The following is a 22,513-nucleotide window of genomic DNA, read 5'->3' as shown; positions in this document are numbered from 1 at the left end:
AAAACCTAGCACATTTATTTTTCAACATAGTCTCCTCCTACATGTACACACTTAGTCCAGCGGTCATGGAGCATACGGATCCTTTCTTTGTAGAAGTGGTCCACAGCAAGGGTGATTGATAAGTTCGTGGTAGAAGGAGATGAGTTATTAACTTCAAACTTTCTGCATTATCACTTAAAGAGTTGAACTGCACGTGCATGTAACGAGAGCACCTTGGACCTCCAGGTGGTCCACAGCAGGGGTGATTGATAAGTTTGTGGCCTACAGTAGAAGGAGATGAGTTATACAGCTCTTGTTACATGCACATGCAGATCAACTCTTTGAGTGAAAATGCAGAAAGTTTGAACTTAATAACTCATCTCCTTCTACCTTAGGCCACGAACTTATCAATCACCCCTGGTAGACATCACTGAATCATGGCTGAAAGATTATAGCTGGCAGCCTTATGTCCATGGATACACATTGTATCGAAAGGATAGGCAGGAAGGCAGAGGGCGTAAAAAAAAAAAAATGAAATCAAATCATTAGAAAGAGGTGACATTGGGCCAGGAGGTGTTGAATCATTGTGGACAGAGCAAAGGAACTGCAAGGGTAAAAAAGACCATGATGAGAGTTATAAGGATGTAGCCTACAAATTACAATTGGAGATAGAAAATGCATGCCACAAGGGCAATATTACAATAGTCATGGGAGGCTTCAATATACAGGTAGATTGAGAAAATCAGGTTGGTGCTGGATTACAGAACAGGGAATTTCCAGCGTGCTTACAAGATGGCTTTTTAGAGCAGCTCATGGTTGAGCCCACGAGATGATCAGCTATTCTGGACTGGTGTTGGGCAATGAACCAGAATTAATTGGAGAGCTTCAGGTAAAAGAACCCTTTGGGACGAGTGATAATAACATCATCAAATTCACCCTGAAATTTGAGAAGGAGAAGGTAAAGTCAGATTTATCAGTATTACATCGGAGTAACGGGAATTACAGAGGCATGAGAGAGGAGATGCCCAGAACTGATTGGGAAAAAAACCACTGGCAGGGATGACGGCAGAGCACCAATGGCTAAAATTTCTGGAAGCAATTCGGAAGGCACAGGATAAGTACATCCCAAAGAGGAAGAGGCATTCTAAATGAAAGATGACACAACCATGGCTAACAAGTCAAAGCCAATATAAAAGGCAAAGAGAGGGCATATAATAGATCAAAAATTAGTGGGAAGTTAAAAACCAATGGAAGCAACTAAAAAAGTCATTTAAAAAAGTAAAGATGGAATAAACTAGCCAATAATATTATAGAGGATACCAAACGTTTCTTCAGATGCATAAAGTGTGAAAAAGGTGAGGGTGTATATTGGGCACTGGAAAACAATGCTGGAGAGATAGTAATGAAGGACAACAAAATGGCAGACGAACTAAATAAGTATTTTGCATCACTGTGGAAGACACTAGCAGGTATGCTGGAAGTTCCAGGTTTCAGGGGGCATGAAGTGTGTAAAGATGCCATAAGTAGAGAGAAGGTTATTGGGAAACTGAAAGGCTTGAAGGTAGATGAATCACCTGGACCAGATGGTGTACACCCCAGAATTCTAAAAGAGGTGACTGACGAGATCGTCGAGGCATTAGTAATGATCTTTCAAGAATCACGAGATTCTGAAATGGTTCTGGAAGACTGGAAAATTGCAAATGTTACTCCACTCTTCAAGAAGGGAGAGAGGCAGAAGAAAGGAAACTACAGGCGAGTTAGTCTGACTTCAGTGGTTAGGAAGATGTTGGAGTCAATTATTAAGGATGAGGTCTAAGGGTACTTGGAGGCACGTGATAAAATAGGCCGTAGTCAACATGATTTCCTCAAGGAACAACCTTGCCTGACAAATCTGTTGGAAGTCTTTGAAGAAATAACAAGCGGGATAGACAAAGGAGAAGTAGTTGATTTCTGTACTTGGATTTTCAGAAGTCCTTTGACAAGGTGCCACACATGAGGCTGCTTAACATGGTATTACAGAAAAGATTCTAGCATGGATAAAGCAGTGGCTGATTAGCACGAGGCAGAGTGGGAATAAAGGGACCTTTTTCTAGTTGGCTGCTGGTGACTAGTGGTGTTTTACAAGGATCTGTGTTGGGGCCAATACTTTTTATGTATATGTCAGTGAGTCGGATGATGGAATTGATGGCTTTGTTGCAAAGTTTCCACACAATATGAAGATAGGTGGAGGGGCGGGTAGTTTTGAGGAAATAGACTACAGAAGGACTTAGACAGATTAGGATAATGGGCAAAGAAATGGCAGATGGAATACAGCGTTGGGAAGTTTATGGTTATGCACATTGGTAGAAATGAAAGCGTTGACTACTTTCTAAATGGAGAGAAAGTACGAAAAAACTGAGGTGCAAAGGGATTTGGGAGTCCTTGTGGAGGATTCCCTGAAGGTTAATTTGTAGCAACACACATCAAAGTTGCTGGTGAACGCAGCAGGCCAGGCAGCATCTCTGGGAAGAGGTACAGTCGACATTTCAGGCCGAGACCCTCCGTCAGGACTCAGGGTCCCGGCCTGAAACGTCGACTGTACCTCTTCCTAGAGATGCTGCCTGGCCTGCTGCGTTCGCCAGCAACTTTGATGTGTGTTGCTTGAATTTCCAGCATCTGCAGAATTCCTGTTGTCTGAATGTTAATCTGTAGGTTGAGTCTGTGGTGAGGAAGGCAAATGCAATGTTAGCATTCATTTCAAGAGGACTAGAATATGAAGAGCATTTGATGACTCCAGGCCCGTATTCACTAGAATTCAGAAGAATGAGAGGAGATCCAATTGAAACCCATTGAATGGCGAAAGGCCTTGATAGAGCAGATGTAAAGAGGATGTTTCCTATGCTGGGAGAGTCTATGAGACCAGAGTACACAGCCTCAGAATAAGGGGGGTCCTTTTAGAACGGAGATGTGGAGGGATTTCTTTAGCCGGAGTGGTGGAATGCTTGTTCCCTCACCACTGCAGAAAAAAACATAGAGATTGACAGAAAGGAATTTGTTGCCACAGGCAGTTGAGGAGGCCAAATTTAAGGCAGAGATTGATAGATGCTTGTTTGGTCAGGGCATGAAGGGATCCATCAGGAGATTGGGGCTGAGAGGAAAACTGAATCAGCCATGGTGAAATGGTGCAGCAGACTCAATGTGCCAAGCTGTCTGATTCTGCTCCTGTATCTTATGGCCTTTTTCAGAGAGAGAATGTCAACATCCTTGATTCAAGTACCGGCGTCTATATCACTTGAACATGATATTGCAAAGATGTCTTACCCTTGAGAGGTGCAGGTGATGTTAGACAAGCCACTGCTTTATTCACTTTATTAGCTCTGTCAACCTGGTCCCCAAACAGTGGTGGCAATAGAGTTGCTGCCACAGTCGAATCAGCTTGAGGACTTCCCATAGCTGGTGCATTGTCCACAGTAACACACACAAAATACTTGAGGAACTCCACAAGTCAGTTAGCAGCTATGAAGGAAAATAACCACGAAGGGTCTCGGCTCGAGACGCCAACTGTCCATTTCTCTCCACCGATGCCGTCTGACGTGCTGAGTTCTTCCAGCAGTTTGTGCGTTTCGCTCCAGATTTCCGGACCTGCAGTGCCTGGTCAGCCCTGCGGTCCACCGTAGCAGTCCGGGCACGCAGTTACGGTAAAGAGGAGGTGAACCTGGGCTGAAGACTCCATGAGCCCGCACATCAGCCAGCGTCGGGCCCGTCCCGGCCGTGCTTCCGCTCAGCGGCGGCCGGCTGGACGAACACAAACCTGGCAGTCGGAAGTGGTGGATGATGGACAACTCTCCACTCAATCAGAGAGCCATTTCCCACGCGTCTTCCTCCCGTTTGGCTCGAGTTCATGCACCTAACGCGATCTCTCTTTCGCTCTGCACAAATTCTAACTGCTCCCGTGAGCGCTTTGAGAATTTTCTGTTGACTTTAACGGGGAGTTTTGTTTTTCCTTTGCGTTTTCTGTAAGGAAAATAAGGCGATGGGCGGGACTTCCTGTAGCAGGTTGGGTTGCGGCGCCGCTGAGGGATCGCCACGTCGTTCAGCTGATCGGTCTGTGCGCGAATTTAAACATTATGAGAGGTGGGGGTTAAAACTAATGCATTTTGTTTTTGTTTAGGAGCATAATGTTTTCGCTTTAACTGAACGCACTCACGGTGCTAAGTTGATGGTGGTGAAACGGTCTCCAGCTTGGAATATTGATGTGTAAGTGTCTACAGAACTGCTCTGTGCTGTAGGTCTGTTTAAAAAAAAACATTTAAAAACCCTTCCTGTAAACGTTGACAAATATTTTCACATAAAATTAACATTTACGTTTGCTCCCCAGTTTTTGTAGTGACTGGGCTTCATCAATAGCATGTCTTTGTAAACACATGTAGAAGTCATTTGCAAACATGCATGTTTACTTTGATATGGCCTACCTTCACACTTATTGGTTTAAATTGTACAACTGGATTTGGCCGAGAGGAAAGCTGTTCCACTTTGCAGTTTCAAGTCGAAAATTAAACACGACGTTTCTTCCAAAAAACGGTGATTTGGAAATTGCATTTGCCATGGTCAAAAATATCATAAAAGGACTCTAATGTCGTGTAATTGGCCAGTTCAGTCCAGTGCCTTCTCTTTATTAAGTACAAATTGTGCTGTAGAATTTGAATAGATATCCTTATTTGATTTGACTGATAATCTAGAATTTACCTGAAGGATCAACTCATTGCACGAAATATAGATTTTAATGATTGTTCCAGTTTCCGAAAGAATCTTGTGTAAACAGATGTGCACAAATAAGAAAGAAAGTTGAAAGAATGGCACTTTGCTGTAATGATATCAGAAATGCATTATTAGAAAGAATGGTTTGAGAAGCTGGATTTCTGTCACCTCAATGGAAAAATGAGGATTTTTTTCATAATTGATAAAGCTATAGTTGTAAGAAATCTGAAACAAAAATAGAAAATACTGTGGATACTCAGCAGGTCAGGTAGCGAGTGTGAAAAGAAGACAGGAGCGAGATTTATTTTCCGCAAATGTCTGATCTGCTAAATGCTTCCGGCATTTTCAGTTTTTTTCCATAATCATAAATGTTTTGAGTAAGTATGCAAGCTTCTTCAGTTGTTGAATTGTTAGCTAGATGTACCGAATTAGGGGTATAAAAGAAAATAGAGTTGGAAATGTTATTTACATAAATCGTAGTTAGAATATACTTTATGGAAAGTATTTGTTGAAACACTGAGGAGTCTCTAAAGGAACTACCTTCGTTTACCAAAAGATATGGATAATGGCCAGTGGTTATAGGGGTAGACTACACGGCACTCTTTGAACTGCTACTGCAGAAATGTAAACAGCCTATTCTGTATGATTTTCTGAAATAATAGAGCCACATAAGTTATGCTTTATCACAATAAAAGTTTGTTCCTCCTACGTACCGGCAATTTTTAATTTTAACTCATTTTATTTTGTGTGTTGTTGGTGTGGTCGACACTTATTCTTTGTACTAAACTGCGCTTGAAGGTGGTGGCTCACCACGTTCTTAAGGAACTGTTGTTCTGATGAATGGTACTTCCACAGTCATGTATTAGGGAATTCCAGGATCTAACCTCAATGAGAGGAAAGGAACAGTAATTACATTAAAATGCAGAAGGTATGTGACTTGGAGAGGAGCCTTCAACTGTTCTGACACACTTGGACTCAACTGTAATGAAGTGCTTTTAGAGGTAGGTTATGGGGCAGATCAACTCCTTTCTCAGATCTGCTATTTTCCTACTGCCACAGCAAGTCAACAGCAGATTGGATTTCTCTCGCTCTTCACACTTTTCTGGACAGCAGGAACTTTTGTGTCAGGCCACATCGACCATAGTTCAGCGTTCCACACAATTATCCCATCCAACCTATCATCAAGCTTCAAGACCTGAGTCAGTGAGGATTAGAAACAACATAGCCTCCTGCTGATCATCAACACAGGTGCATATTAAGGTTGTGTGCTTGGCCTCCTGTTGTACTCTCTATACCATGTGGCCAAGCACAGCTCCAGTGCCATCTTCAAGTTCATTGAGGACGCTGCTGTTGTTGGACCTGTCACAGGTGGTGATGCGTCAGCTTACCAGAGTGAGATAGGACACCCATACTGAGTGGTGCCTCTGCAGCAATGCCCCCTCACTCAATGTCAGCAAAACTAAAGAGCTGATTTTTGACTTCTGGAAGGGAAGGAGGGTGAACATACACCTTTTCACGTACATCTGCTCTCACTCCATCCTCCCGCCACCCCACTAGGAATAGGGTTCCCCTGGTCCTCACCTACCACCCCACCAGCCTCCGGGTCCAACATATTATTCTCCGTAACTTCCGCCACCTCCAACGGGATCCCACCACTAAGCACATCTTTCCCTCCCCTCCTCTCTCTGCATTCCGCAGGGATCGCTCCCTACACAACTCCCTTGTCCATTCGTCCCCCCCATCCCTCCCCACTGATCTCCCTCCTGGCACTTATCCATGTAAGCGGAACAAGTGCTACACATGCCCTTACACTTCCTCCCTTACCACCATTCAGGGCCCCAAACAGTCCTTCCAGGTGAGGCAACACTTCACCTGTGAGTTGACTGGGGTGATGTACTGCGTCCGGTGCTCCCGATGTGGCCTTTTATATATTGGCGAGACCCGACGCAGACTGGGAGACCGCTTTGCTGAACATCTACGCTCTGTCCGCCAGAGAAAGCAGGATCTCCCAGTGGCCACACATTTTAATTCCACATCCCATTCCCATTCTGACATGTCTATCCACGGCCTCCTCTACTGTAAAGATGAAGCCACACTCAGGTTGGAGGAACAACACCTTAAATCCATCTGGGTAGCCTCCAACCAGATGGCATGAACATCGACTTCTCTAACTTCCGCTAGGCCCCACCTCCCCCTCGTACCCCATCTGTTACTCATTTTTATGCACACATTCTTTCTCTCACTCTCCTTTTTCTCCCTCTGTCCCTCTGAATATACCTCTTGCCCATCCTCTGGGTCCCCCCCCCCCTTGTCTTTCTTCCTGGACCTCCTGTCCCATGATCCTCTCGTATCCCCTTTTGCCAATCACCTGTCCAGCTCTTGGCTCTATCCCTCCCCCTCCTGTCTTCTCCTATCATTTTGGATCTCCCCCTCCCCCTCCAACTTTCAAATCCCTTACTCACTCTTCCTTCTGTTAGTCCTGACGAAGGGTCTCGGCCTGAAACGTCGACTGCACCTCTTCCTACAGATGCTGCCTGGCCTGCTGTGTTCACCAGCAACTTTGATGTGTGTTGCTTGAACATACACCTGTCTACATTGGGCAATCAGTGGTGGAAAGGGTCGATAGTTTAAATTCCTGGGTGTTAACGTATTGGATGATCTTTCTGGGGCCCAGCACATAGATGCATTCACAAGCCAAGCGTGCCAGCCTTTTTACCTTCTTAAGAGATTAAGAAAGTTAAGCCAAACGTTCCAGCAATCTTCTGCAGATGTACTATTATGGCTGGCCACATCATGGTCTAGTATGGCAGTTTGACTGTGAATGAGCATAATGAGCTGAGAGGAGTATTGAACTCTGCCATGTTAGGACATCCTGGATATATCCCTTCCCACCATCAGTACTACAGGGAGTTCTGCCTCATGAAGGCAACATCCATTAACAAAAGATCCCCACCATACAGGCGACGTCATCTTCTCACAGATACCATTGGGCAGGAGGCACGGAACCCTGAAGTCCCACACCACCACATTCAGGAACAGCTACTATCCAACAATTTGGTTCTTAAGCTAACCAGCGAAATCCTAACCATACTAGCATATTAAAGCCTTAAGATACTTTTTTTTTGGGGTCTAATTTTGTACTTCTGTAAAATTTGTGTATAATTTGTTTTTGTTTTCTGCTTACTGATGCTATATTCCTGTGATGCAAGTTTTTTTTTCATTGCACCTGTTTGTGCATGTGCATTTAACAGTAAACTGGACTTTGATTTTGACCTTATCATTGTCAATAGAAGCCTTGGTTTTGGGAGTTGAGGACAGAGTGGCCTTTGGAAGTAACAGCAGAACACACTGAGAATGATGCACACTACAGCCGGTGGTGGTGTATTTAAAAGCTTATTTAATGGCAGACATGTTAGTCATCCTGGCTGGTGTCGAATTTTTGGGAAATGGCACTCATCCAATCAAGTAGAAAGCATTTCATAATGATCCTGACGTGTACTACGTAAATGTTGGAGAGGCTTTGGAGTCTCAAAAATGAGTCAGTCGTAGCAGGATACTCAACTTGACTATTTTGGCCAAATCATTTGTATGGGTGGTCCTGCTCAGTTATTTTCATGGTGAGCATGGTCATCGCTAAACCACTGCTGTATCATAGGTGATCATCGCTCATCACTTGTATGACTCAAATTGTTCGCCACTGATCAGCATGTGCCTGAATTTATGTGAAATCTTGCAGTGTGTGGTTGTTAATTGCTCTATTTTCTCTAGTGTCATGTACAGTGTGACTATCAAATGTACATATCGCTGAGATGGAACAAAAGTTATTGACAGTGGGTGCAGAACACTGCTCTGAGGAACTGCTACAGCAGTGCCTTTGATTGATATGATCAGCCTTCAACAATGCTGTCTTCCTTTGTGTGAGATATAAATCTGCCATGGAACCATTTCCACCCCCCTCCCCAACCACCATTGGTTTCCATTTGAGCAGGTGTCCTTATGTCACTGAGTTGAATGTTGCCCTGATGACAAAATCTTCTCTGCTTTGTACCATAGTTAATGGCCCTTCAGTTTTCCCTGACACCATTAAGGTCATAGATGGCCAAAATCTTTCTCCCCAGTAGAAGTGTCAAGCATTAAAGGATACACATTAAGGTAAGAGGTAGGGAAAGGCTAAAGGGATATGTGAGGCAAGTGTTTTTTTTCCCCACATAGAGACAGTTAAATACCTGGAATGAGCTGCCAGGGGGAGTGGAGAAAGCAGATATGATGGCGGCATTTAAGAGGCACATAGGTATGCAGGGAATGGAGGCATTTGGATCACGTACAGGCGGGAGAGACTTGATTTAACTTGGCATTGTATTTGGCACAGGCCTGTTAGTGTGCTTTACTGGTCTACGGTTTGTTAAGTCGTAGGTAAATTTAAGTCGTGGTTTAATTAAAGTCAAGTGAAAGAAATTCTTTAGCTCACCTAATAATACAGCAATAGATCATTGCCATCTTGACAGGAATTTCTTGGCATTGGTGAGTTGTTATTGCTTGCCACTCAGTTTGTGAGCTCTGCATTTACCTGGAGTAGGTCTACTGACAGCAGTTTCCTAATGAAACTAGCTGCATTGTGATTGATGATTAGGGAGCTGCTTAATGAGAAGTTAGTGCAGAAGTTTATTTTGAAACATTTCCAAACAAATTATTCACTTCTGCTTTTGTTAATTTAGTATTGTATTGTAAATGCTAAGTTACCAAAGGTTCAAAGGAAATTGCTATACTTGGAAAAGGGCAGCACCAAGGTTGCCTGTTTTATTCCTGACCATATGTGGGAGGAGAAGATGGCGGCGCGACATAGCACGCGCAGCTCTCCAGTGAAATGATATCGAATCTGTTAAATAGGGGCGGTGGACAATTCTGATTTGATGGAGACAAACGTGAAAGCACAGAGGAACATCTGGAGAAATTTCTGAAATGCCGGTTTGCTGCCGCTGTTACTGTGCGATCAAGAATCTTCCAGAGGGAAGGCCCCAAAATCCCTGGCTTTGCCTGCTGCTGGCGACCGAGGCTGGGGTTGAAGCGTTCGGCAGAGATGGTACTCGGTACTGGGTGTCGGAGGGCTGACTGGAGGCTCGAAGTTTTCGGACGACTCAGAGTCGGACTGTGACCGGGCATGGCAGGGAGAGTTTTCTTCCTTCTCCCGTCTGCGTGAGATGTGGGACTTTTGAGAGACTTTGAACTTTTTTGCTGTGCCAGGCCTGTTCTTCATCAAGTTATGGTATTGTTGCACTGTTGTAACTATATGTTATAATTATGTGGTTTTAGTTTTTCAGTCTTGGTCTGTCCTGTGTTTCTGTGATATCACACCAGAGGAATATTGTATCATTTCTTAATGCATGCATTACTAAATGACAATAAAAGAGGACTGTGTGTCCTCATAATCTAATCTAATCTAATCTAATCTAATATGTGTTTCCCTGAGTTCTCTGATTCCTCCATCTGGATGCTTTGATTTCCTCCCACATTCTAAAGATGCATCAGTTAGTAGGTGAATTGGTCATTGTAAGCGTGGGTTAAATAGGTGGGCTGCCAAGCAATGCAGCGTGTTGGACCAGAGGTGTCTGTTCCACATTGTATCTCTAAATAAATTAATTAATTTAATTAAGATCTGGAAAATGTGCTGATTGGTCTGTAAAGCCAACAACCTGTCTCTGAATGTAAACAAAACGAAAGAAATGGCTGTTGACTTCAGGAGGACACGGAGCGACCACTCTCCGCTCAACATCGATGACTCCTCTGTAGAGATCGTTAAGAGCACCAAATTTCTTGGTGTTCACCTGGCAGAGAATCTCACCTGGTCCCTCAACACCGGCTCCATAGCAAAGAAAGCCCACAGCATCTGTACTTTCTGCGAAGGCTGAGAAAAGTCCATCGCCTAACCCCCCATCCTCACCACATTCTAGGGAGGTTGTATTGAGAGCATCCTGAGCAGCTGCATCACTGCCTGGTTCGGAAATTGCACCATCTCGGATCGCAAGACCCTGCAGCGGATAGTGAGGTCAGCTGAGAAGATTATCAGGGTCTCTCTTCCCGCCATCACAGACATTTACACCACACACTTGCGTCCGCAAAGCAAACAGCATTATGAAGGACCCCACGCACCCCTCATATAAACTCTTCTCCCTCCTGCCATCTGGCAAAAGGCACCGAAGCATTCGAGTTCTCACGACCAGACTATGTAACAGTTTCTTCCCCCAAGCTATCAAACTCCTCAATACCCAGAGCCTGGCTTGACACCAACCTACTATACCCTCTACTGTGCCTACTGTCTTGTTTATTATTTATTATTATTTATTTTAGTGCCTGCACTGTTTTGTGCACTTTATGCAGTCCTGGATAGTCTGTAGTCTAGTGTAGTTTTTGTGTTTTTTTTTCTTACGTAGTTCAGTGTAGTTTTTGTATTGTTTCATGTAGCACCATGGTCCTGGAAAACGTTGTCTCATTTTTACTATGTTCTGTACCAGCAGTTATGGTCGAAATGACAATAAAAAGTGACTTGACTTGAAAATCCGAGACAGTGGTAGGAAGGCTAATGAATCCAAGGGTGAAGTGGGGAGTTGAAGGGAGCTGAGTGAGCTCAAGTTGAAGGAAATTGGCATTGATGGGATTATTCAACGAGGCACCATAGGCTCATTAGGCCAAATGGCCTTCTTGTCTGTCATGGAAAGTATAAGTTACTGCTGTTGTTTGAAATAAGACTCCTGAGTACAACAAAAGTTATTGCATCAAATGTGTGTGCACTTGTGACCAAAAACTCATCTCTAGTGTGTTTAATCACCACGGGTCAAAAGAGGAAAATTGTATCCCTGTGTATTGAGAGTGTGAATAAACTTTCACTTATTCAATTCAGACCACTATTTAAAGTCAAAGCCAAGCTGCCTGAATTTGAAGCTTTGATTTGTATATGGTACCAACTGTTAATTCTGGATCAAGGAATTAGTGTTGCAGATTTCAATGCTACTGGAGTAGTTAGGGTCTTGATGACAACAATAACATTAGATCAAACTCACCTGTTACTTGCTCTTAAAGATATGTATTCAACTTCTGTTTTCTTCTTGTTTTGCTAAGAAGTGCAACTTTTCAATACCTTGTGTGAAACAAAAAAAACAAACTGCTGGAGAAATGCATCAGGGCGAGCAACATATGTGGAGGCAAGAGGGTTGGTTATATGTGAACCCTTCCTGTTTATCAATTCCAAAGTTGCTTTTTTAAAAAGCTTGTATAGAAAATGAGCTTCCAGGTTAAAAAGTCCTAAATCTAACTGATAAATTTCATGTGGAACAAAAATAACAGCTTTTGATTTGGATTTTAAAAAAAGGATTGTTCAGAAGAAGTGATTTGTGAACTTCCAGTTTCGTGCACCTGAGTAATTTTATCACATTACGTCTTAATTTTAAGAATATTAGCGGTTCTCAAAGTGTCCTCATGTATTACAAATTAACGCATTGCTAGATGTAACCTTGAGCCATAATCACAAGAGTACGTGGCTTAGAATGTATGGTCAGTTAGCCAATGATGATATCAGTGTTCAGATGAAGTACATTCCAGCTGTACTGTATTTTAATGTTATTGTAGCATAAAATGCATTGGGTTTATTTTTATTTTGTGAACAATTAAAGGAAGAATCTCCTTTTTTGTGTGGAAGGGTCTCAGCCCGAAACATCAACTGTATTTTTTGTTTCCATAGATGCTGCCTGTCCTGCTGAGTTCCTCCAGCATTTTGTGTGTGAAACTCCTTTGTGACAAGCTTGAAGCTTGAGAAAGTGAGTGTTTTAATAGGGATAGCTCCATTAGGAATGGGATCATTAGCTCTTAAGTTTGGTATTTACAGATGTAAGCTTTAAAATGCATGCCTCATTTACAATGTTAGGAAAATTAAAGACTGTCTGTTTGTTTTCCAATACTTGAGGTTGATTTGGTATCTGGCAGGCCATTGCACGCATTTTCTCAGGCCCTGCTGAAGGGTGACAGCCCAGAGCGTCAACTGTACTCTTTTCCATAGATACTGCCTGGCCTGTTGACTTCCTCCAGCATTTTGTGTGTGTTGCTACGATTCAATTTGTTAGAAATACTAGGTGGAGTCAAGCTTAAGGTGGAGTACGTATTTAAAGAAAAATCTATATGAGATGTTTAAAAGTTGTGCTATGGTGTAATTCACAATTATTTAATGTACACAAGTGTAAGGTGAGGGCTCTGTCAGTCAAAGTTGACCATGGATATTGCACCCTTGCTGTCTAGATACACAAGCTGTGGAGAGCAAGCTGTTACCCATGTAGCAAACTCCTCCTCTTCAAGCGTCTGATGAACCCAGAGGAACGGCAGAGACCTATACAGTTTGGTACCAGCAGTGTCGTAAAAGTTGCCAGTCAGTGTTGAATTCAATGTAGGACTCTCTAAGGGACTCCAGCTCTGGATTTTTCCCTCAGAGGTTTACTCCTGAAGCCTTCCCAAGAGTGGATATAGCTGCGAGGCAGCGGAGGTTAATGAGCCCCATCTGCCCAAAGGGACCGATTTTAAGGCGCCAGTAACCCGCCTTTGCCCCTTCTCCTGTCAGCAGAAACAATTCTGCCAAGCTTAGTAGCTAAGCCATGCATGAAAGCCAGGAGCTGGATTTGGTTGTCAGAGGCTATATGAGGCACATGCCACTGGGAGCATTTACTAGGTAGTGGGAGCTTGATCCCGTTACTGCCCCCAGCTATAACAACCTTAAAGCAACAAAAGTATAAGGGAGAACAAAATAACTGTTACTCTGGATTTGATACAGCAGAGAAAACACAGTAAGATAAAGAACTCAGTAATAGAAAATAATGCAATAAAATATAAAACGTAAGATAGCTTGTATGTCCATAAAGTGACGCTATGCTCAGGAGTGTGTACGTATGGTGACTAATAGGAAATGATAAAGTAGTGGTGGTTGGAGGTGTGGAGGGGCAAGTTAGTGGGTGAAGTTGTTGATCAGCCTTACTACTTGAGAAAAGTAACTGTTTCTGACTCTTCTGGTCCTGGCATAGATATTGCATAGCCTTCATCCTGACGGGAGTGTGTCTAACAGTCCATGAGCAAGGTGGGTGGGATACTTCACGATGTTACTGGCCCCTTTGGACACCTTTCTGTATATACATCCTTGAAGATGGGTAGGGTAGTGCCGATGATGTGTTGGGCAGTTTTGACTATCCGTTGTAGAGCTTTCCTGTCCGCCGCAGTGCAATTTCCATATCATGTAGTGATGCAGCTTGTTAGGCTGCTCTGTACTGCACGTCTGCGTAATGACCTGAGTATACTGTAGATGTGCATATCCAGCTCTGTTCAGCCTCCTCAGAATGTAGAGGCATCGATGAGCTTTCTTGATTATGTAGAAGGTGTTCTGGGACCATGAGAGGTTGTGCAAAATGTATACTCCCAAGATTTTGAAGTTGTTCACAACTTTCACTGCTATGCTGCCGATGTACAGAGGGGTATGACTGGTGCGAGTTCTTCTGAAGTAGGTAACCATCTTCTTTGTCTTGATGACATTGAGGAAGAAATTATTTGCCTGGCACCAGGCCTCAAGTTCTTCCACCTCCTCTCTATAGGCCATCTCAACATTGATGGTGATGAGCCCTACCACTGTGGTATCATTAGCAAACTTGACAATGTGTTTACTTGGGTGTCTGGCCTTTCAGTTATATGTGAGCAGAGTATATAGCAAAGGGCTCGGTACACATCCCTGAGAGGCACCTATGTGAAGGATGATGGGGAGGGAAGAGCTGTTGGGTTGTGCATCTTGACTATAGGAGATCTGTTGGTTAGGAAGTCCAACACACAGTTGCACAGTGGTATATTTAGACCGAAGAGTAGCAGTTTGTTCACCAAGATCTGTGGGACAATAGTGTTGAGTGCCAAACTGAAATCCAGAAGCAGCTTTCTGACGTAAGTGTCTTTGTTTTTTAGGTGTGTCAGGGCCAGGTGCATGACAGATGCTATGGCATCTTTTGTAGAGTGGTCTGTTGGTAAGCAGATTGGTGAGTAATACTGTTTAGTAATAGAGTATCACTGACTGGACAAAAGATAGGATAGTATCTTGGAATGCAAAAGGTGGAGGTGTGTTTTGTGATAAACTCTCGGTCATGCTCGAATGTGGCAGTTCTGTCGAACTAGTGGTCCCCCAACCTTGTACGCCTTAACGATCAAATGCCATCCATTCTATTTACCAAGAGAGTTCTCCTCCATAATTCTATCCACAGTTTACATACCACAAGCGGCCTACAATAATCAAGCGTTTGAGATACTGCATCTCCAAACAAGAAACAGTCTATCCTGTCACATTTCAAATCATAGTCAGGGACTTCAACTAGGCTTGTTTGAAGAAAACCCTGCTCAGTTGCCACGAGCATATAACCTGTAGTAGCAGTGCTCCCAACACACTAGACCACTGTAATACTAAGATAAGGATTCCATGCTAGTTCACATTTTGGTTAATCGGATCACTTGGCTATCCTTCTACCTGTATACAGGCAGAGACTAAAGAGCAAAGTTTCATAGACTAGGACAACAAAGAGCTGGTTGCGGGTGGCAGAGGAGTGGCTTTGGGATTGTTTCGAGTCGTGGACTGGGCCGTGTTCAAGGGCCTATCTGTGGATCTGAATGAATACACCATGGTTGTAGTGGACTTTATTAAAACAGTTGTGACGAGTGTGTCCTCACAAAATCATTCAGAGTCTTCCCCAGTCAGAAGCCCTGAATGAATCATGAGGTCCTCAATCTGCTGAGGGCCAGATCTGGCAGGCATTCAAGTCTGGTGACCAAGAAGGTTACAAGAAGTTACGGTACGATCTCCAGAAAGCCATCTCATGGGCAAAATGGAAATTCCAAACTAAATGAATCAACAAAGGATGCTAGATAGTTGTGGCAGGGCTTCAATGCTATCACTTATAAAGTTAATTCAAGCGACATGGGTGATAGCAGGGCTTCAATTTCAGATGAGCTCAATGCCTTCTGTGCTCACTTTGATCATCAAAACATGGAGGAACCATCATGAACTCCTACATCCCTCAGTGATCCTGTGATTTCAGCCTTTGAGACCGACGTGTGAGCAGCTTTCAAGAGGTAAACCCACAACGAGGTACCTGGTCGAGTACTAAAGACCTGTGCTGATCAACTGGCTGGAGTGTTCACTGAGATCTTTAACCTCTCACTTCAGCGGTCTGGGTTACCTACCAGCTTCAAGCAGGCTTCAAGTATACCGGTGCCCAAGAAGAGTGTGGTGACTTGCCTCAATGACAATCTCCCAGTAGCACTTACATCCACGGAGGATGTGACGTTGGTGATAAACTTATCACTCCTGACTGAGAAGTGAGTTAGACCCGTTCCAATATGTCTACTGGAGCAACAAGTCCATGGCAAGTGCCATCTTATTGGCTCTTCCCTCGACCCTGGAACATCCAAACAGCAAAGACGCATACATCAGGATGCTCTTTATCGACTACAGCTCAGCATTCAATACTATCATCCCCTCAAAACTAATCAATAAGCTTCAAGAACTTGGCCTCAATACCCTCATTTGTGCATTTCTATCCTTTATTTCTTCACTTGCAGATCCCAGTCAGGTCGGATCAGCAACAACATCTCCATGATCTCCATCAACACAGCTGCACTGCAAGACTGTGTGCTTAGTGCCTTGCTCTACACACTTTACACTTTTGACTGTGTGACTAAGCACAGCTCCAGTGCCATATTCAAGTTTGTTGACAATGCTACTGTTGTAAGCCAAATCAAAAGTGATGAATGAACATATAGGAGGGAGATTGAAAATCTGGCTGAGTGGTGTCAGAACAACAACCTCTTAATGTCAGCAAGACCAAGGAGCTGATTATTCACTTCAGGAAGAGGAAACCAGAGGTCTATATTTTTAAGAAGGCATATGCTGTGTTGATCTTCATCAACTGTGGGACTGAGTTCAAGAGCTGTGAAGTAATGTTACAGCCATACAAGATGTTGGTTAGACCCCACTTGACACTGGGTTCAGTTCTGGTCACCTCACTACAGGAAGGATGTGGATACTATCGGGAGAGTGCAGAGGAGATTTATAAGGGTGTTACCTGGATTGGAGAGCATGCCTTATGAGAATAGGTTGAGTTAACTTGGCCTTTTCTCCTTGGAGCAATGGAGGATGAAAGGTGAACTGATAGAGGTGTATAAAATGATGAGAGGCATTGATCGCGTGGATAGCCAGAGACTTTTCCAGGGCAGAAATGGCTAACACGAGAGGACTTGGAAGTAGATACAAGGGGGATACCAGAGGCAAGTTTTTCAACACAGAGTTGTGGGTGTGTAGAATGAACAGCCAGTGACGGTGGTAGAGGCGGATACAATAGGGTCTTTTAAGAGACTATTAGATAGGTATATGGAACTTAGAAAAATAGAGGGCTATGCGGTAGGGAAATTCTAGGCAGTTTCTAGAGCAGGTTACATGGTCAGCACAACATTGTGGGCTGAAGGGCCTGTAATGTGCTGTAGACTTCTATGTTCTATATTCTATGTGCCAGTCTTCATTGGAGGATCAGAGATGGAGAAGGTCAGCAACTATAAATTCCTTGATATTATTTCAGTGGACCTGTCCTGAGCCTAGCACATAAGTGCAATTATGAAGAAAGCATGGCAGTGCCTCTACTTCCTTAGCATCTTGCAGATATTCAGCATGATGTTGAAAGTTTTGACACTTCCATAGATGTGTAGTGGAGAGTATATTGACTGCAAGATAGTCTGGTATCAAAACACTAGTGCCCTGGAATAGAAATATCCTACAAGAATAGTGAATACAGGCCAGTCTTCTCCACCACTGAGCACATCTACGTGAAATGCTGTTGCAGGAAAGCAGCATCCCGTCATCAGGGACCCCGACAGCCATGACATGCTCTCTTCTCCTGGCTGCCATCAGGAAGAAGGTACAGGAGCCTCAGGACTTGCATCACCAGGTTCTGGAACATTTATTGCCCCTCAACCATCAGGTTCTTATGGGCCAAATGACCTAATTCTGCTCCTATGTCTCTTGGTCTTATGAGGAGTGGGCTGATGAGGGAAAAAAGGGATCAGCCATGATTGATTGGCAGAGCAAACTCGATGTACCAAATGGCCTAATTCTGCTCCTATGTCTTTCGGTCTTTGGTCCCTTAAACCAAAGGGATAACTTCGCGCAACTTCACGTGCCTTATCAATGAAATATTCCCACAACCAAGGACTCTTCATCTCATGTTCTTGATACTTATTGCTTATTTATTCATTATTATTATTATTTCTTTATTTTTGCACAGTTGTTGTCTTCTGCAAGTTAGGCAGCCTTTTATTGATTCTGTTATGGTTACTTTTCTATAAATTTATTGGGTGTGCCCACAAGAAAAATGAATCTCAGGGTTGTACATGGTGACATACATGTACTTGGATATTAATTTACTTCGAACATTTTGAACTTTGAATAAAAACTCACTGTTGCATTCCTGTGTACTGGCACTCTCCAATGTAGGCAAAGCAGCATTCGATGGTTGTATGAGGTACAGTGAGTGTATTTTTTATGTGTTCTTGAAATAAAAGATATTTTTACTTTATTGTACTTGTGTCCTGTACAGATCCCAGCAAATTTATTTCTGCCATAAGTCATTGGTGAATGATGGAATGTTGGAATCCCTACCTCCAAGGGGAAAAATATTTTGACCATATGCCCCATCTATGCCATATGTTGGTGATTTACCCGATTCAGCAGCAGCCTTACAGGAGTTTTCATCAGTGCCGTGTCAAGCTACTGGGAAGACATGGTAGCTGATCGATCAACATCTTAACAAGATTGAAGGGAATTTGTTATCTCGATACTAATTGAATTGTTTGCTTTATTGTAGAACGCGAAACATTTTGGGCAGACTGCACTGGTGCTTAACTGTCAGCTGGTCCATGCCATGCCTGGTGGACGGCGGGGCCCAAGTCGGCAGCAGCTGAGCCGCTCAGCATTGCCATCTCTGCAGACCATTGTGGGTGGGAGCTGTGGGAATGGCACCGGGATGAGGAACAGGTATGCATTGTTACGCTTTTTGGTCAACAGTTGTAGTTTTTTTAGGAATTGTAAATCATTAATCTATTGAAATTTCATTAATCTCTTAAAATTTAATGTATTTTGCTGAATAATATCTTAATACAGTGGTGCACTGTGATATCTCAGTTGATGTGTGGTTATCATGAATGCTGTATGTTATTGAATACTCTGACTCTTTACCAAGCTGGTAATACATACAGAAAATAAACTGCTGGAGGAGCTCAGTGAGTTGAGCAACCACTGTGAGGGGAGAGGAATTGTCATCATTTCGGGTCAAGACCCACATCTGCACTCTGATTGTAATACAGTTATTTTTCTGAGACTAAGTTGTGGCATGCTTGGGTATGCTACCTCCGGACATGTTGTCTTTCATTTTTATCACTCAGTCAAGTAAATGCTGGTTATCAGAATTGCAAAAGTTGAACCTTAGATGGAACATGTGCCACATAGATTTTTCATATAGCTAGGTGATCAGTGTATTGGGGGTATATTCCTGGATGGAATAGTAGAAGTATGACCCCTCAAACTATTTGCCAATCAGTCAATCCAGAAGTTAATGCTGTCTACTGTTTTGGGGTATATTAACTTTATGATTGTTAATATACTTTTCAGTGTACTCTACAATGATATGATGTGTATTGAGAGATAAATATCAGCCAAATCATCAGCGATATAAACACTCCTATGAAATAGTGTCAGGGATCTTTTTGTTAACTACTAAATGACTGGCTAGTTAGTGTTCTTTGTTTAATATTGCAATCAATTGTTGGCTCCTCTGATACCTATTTCATTGCGGAACAGTCAGTATAAATGTTTATGTTAAACCCACAACCTACAATACAACTTATGCAGAAAAAAAAGGCAAAAAATACCAAATACTAGAGGAGCTCAGCAGGTCAGGCAGTATCTATAGAAATGAACAGTTAATGTTTCGGTTCAAGACCCTTTTTCAGGAAATATCACACAGGAAATAGTGTCAAGAGTAATGGTCAAGGAGAAGTACCGAGGCTGCAGCCTTGCTCAGCTCTGGCTAGTGTTGTGAAACTGTAAAAGCAAAAAATAATTGCCCTTTTTTTTTTAATGCTAATTCAGGAAAAGGAAACATGATACAGAACTCTATACTTGATGCATTATATGGTATGATCTAATTTGATTATATATTTTTTTGTCAGTGCATTTGAAGTTGTTACAATAATGCGCATGCTGTGGCTAAGGTTATATTTTAGAAGAAAATAGAATATAGAATAGTACAGCACAGTACAGGCCCTTCTGCCCACAATGTTGTGCCGACCCTCAAATCTTGTCTCCTATATAACCTCCCACCTTAAGTTCCTGCATATACCTGTCTAGTAGTCTCTTAAACTTCACTAGTATATCTGCCTCCACCACTGACTCAGGCAGTGCATTCCATGCACCAACCACTCTCTGAGTAAAAAACCTTCCTCTAATATCCCCCTTGAACTTCCCACCCTTTACCTTAAAGCCATGTCCTCTTGTATTGAGCAGTGGTGCCCTGGGGAAGAGGCACTGGCTGTCCACTCTATCTATTCCTCTTAATATCTTGTACACCTCTATCATGTCTGCTCTCATCCTCCTTCTCTCCAAAGAGTAAAGCCCTAGCTCCCTTAACTCGTACTGGGAATGTTTGATGATGCTGGGTCTGTACTCACTGGAATTTAGGATCAGCCATGATTGAAAGGCAGAGCAGACCTGATGGGCCAGATGGCCTAATTCTGCTCCTATGCCTTAAGATCTTATGGAAATGCTTGTTCCACTGTTGCACAGGTGCATTTCAATGATTTTACCTGCTATCAGTTTAACTTTGTTAAAGTTCATTCCAGATTTGGCTGATGGTGGAAATCTGTCCCTTCTTCCCTTCTGTTCTGTGTTCTTTTGTGAAGGGGTGATGTCCTATATAAGATGAATTTTTCACAATCATGACTATTTATTTTCCCTGGCGGTACTGTGAGTTGTCACTGCATGCCACATTTTTGGTACTTGCAAAGTGCCCAGCTCTCAAAGTATGTTGAAAGAAGATTGGCAAGGAAAAGTGTAAGAGGATTACAAGAAAAAAGTGCAAGACTTGACAACTTTGTACCAATTCTACCTTTAGACCTCTAGGCAGTAGTTAACTGTTGTGTCATTAAGTTAATACAGAACATCACCTAGTTAATAATTGATACAGACATTTATTAATCCATGGATTTATCTGCAAACAACAGGAATTCTGCAGATGCTGGAAATTCAAGCAACACACATCAAAGTTGCTGGTGAACGCAGCAGGCCAGGCAGCATCTATAGGAAGAGGTGCAGTCGACGTTTCAGGCCGAGACCCTTCGTCAGGACTAACTGAAGGAAGAGTGAGTAAGGGATTTGTAAGTTGGAGGGGGAGGGGGAGATCCAAAATGATAGGAGAAGACAGGAGGGGGAGGGATAGAGCCAAGAGCTGGACAGGTGATAGGCAAAAGGGGATACGAGAGGATCATGGGACAGGAGGCCCAGGGAGAAAGACGGGGGGTGGGGGGGGGACCCAGAGGATGGGCAAGAGGTATATTCAGAGGGACAGAGGGAGAAAAAGGAGAGTGAGAGAAAGAATGTGTGCATAAAAATGAGTAGCAGATGGGGTACGAGGGGGAGGTGGGGCCTTAGCGGAAGTTAGAGAAGTCGATGTTCATGCCATCAGGTTGGAGGCGACCCAGACGGAATATAAGGTGTTGTTCCTCCAACCTGAGTGTGGCTTCATCTTTACAGTAGAGGAGGCCGTGGATGGACATGTCAGAATGGGAATGGGATGTGGAATTAAAATGTGTGGCCACTGGGAGATCCTGCTTTCTCTGGCGGACAGAGCGTAGATGTTCAGCAAAGCGGTCTCCCAGTCTGCGTCGGGTCTCGCCAATATATAAAAGGCCACATCGGGAGCACCGGACGCAGTATATCACCCCAGTCGACTCACAGGTGAAGTGTTGCCTCACCTGGAAGGACTGTTTGGGGCCCTGAATGGTGGTAAGGGAGGAAGTGTAAGGGCATGTGTAGCACTTGTTCCGCTTACACGAATAAGTGCCAGGAGGGAGATCAGTGGGGAGGGATGGGGGGGGACGAATGGACAAGGGAGTTGTGTAGGGAGCAATCCCTGCGGAATGCCGAGAGAGGGGGGGAGGGAAAGATGTGCTTAGTGGTGGGATCCCGTTGGAGGTGGCGGAAGTTACGGAGAATAATATGTTGGACCCGGAGGCTGGTGGGGTGGTAGGTGAGGACCAGGGGAACCCTATTCCTAGTGGGGTGGCGAGAGGATAGAGTGAGAGCAGATGTACGTGAAATGGGGGAGATGCGTTTAAGAGCAGAGTTGATAGTGGAGGAAGGGAAGCCCCTTTCTTTAAAAAAGGAAGACATCTCCCTCGTCCTAGAATGAAAGGCCTCATCCTGAGAGCAGATGCGGTGGAGACAGGGGAATTGCGAGAGGGAGATGGCGTTTTTGCAAGAGACAGGGTGAGAAGAAGAATAGTCCAGATAGCTGTGAGAGTCAGTAGGCTTATAGTAGACATCAGTGGATAAGCTGTCTCCAGAGACAGAGACAGAAAGATCTATAAAGGGGAGGGAGGTGTCGGAAATGGACCAGGTAAACTTGAGGGCAGGGTGAAAGTTGGAGGCAAAGTTAATAAAGTCAACGAGTTCTGCATGCGTGCAGGAAGCAGC

The 22,513-nt window shown here is 43.5% G+C and overlaps 1 protein-coding gene across 7 annotated transcripts in view; it reads left to right on the top strand.

Annotated features, from left to right (window-relative positions):
* The first annotated feature begins 3,877 nt into the window (after positions 1-3,877).
* tmem39a (transmembrane protein 39A) overlaps positions 3,878-22,513 on the top strand; it is a 58,493-nt gene continuing 39,857 nt past the window's right edge. Inside the window, exons 1-4 of one of the 7 annotated variants that reach the window (XM_072260325.1) lie at positions 3,878-3,910; positions 4,130-4,215; positions 12,449-12,524; positions 18,630-18,799. In XM_072260325.1, the coding sequence (XP_072116426.1) occupies positions 18,687-18,799 (113 nt within the window). In that variant the 5' untranslated portion in view covers positions 3,878-3,910; positions 4,130-4,215; positions 12,449-12,524; positions 18,630-18,686. Of the gene's footprint in view, positions 3,911-4,018; positions 4,216-12,448; positions 12,525-14,691; positions 14,763-18,629; positions 18,800-22,513 lie in introns of those variants that run through there. The other 6 variants (XM_072260323.1, XM_072260324.1, XR_011886302.1 and 3 more) reach the window with 6 other exon arrangements.

Source organism: Mobula birostris, chromosome 6 (assembly GCF_030028105.1).
Source record: "Mobula birostris isolate sMobBir1 chromosome 6, sMobBir1.hap1, whole genome shotgun sequence".
Taxonomy (NCBI): Eukaryota; Metazoa; Chordata; class Chondrichthyes; order Myliobatiformes; family Myliobatidae; genus Mobula; species Mobula birostris.
Note: the sequence above shows the minus strand (reverse complement) of the source record. Positions and strands in the feature narration are given on the sequence as shown.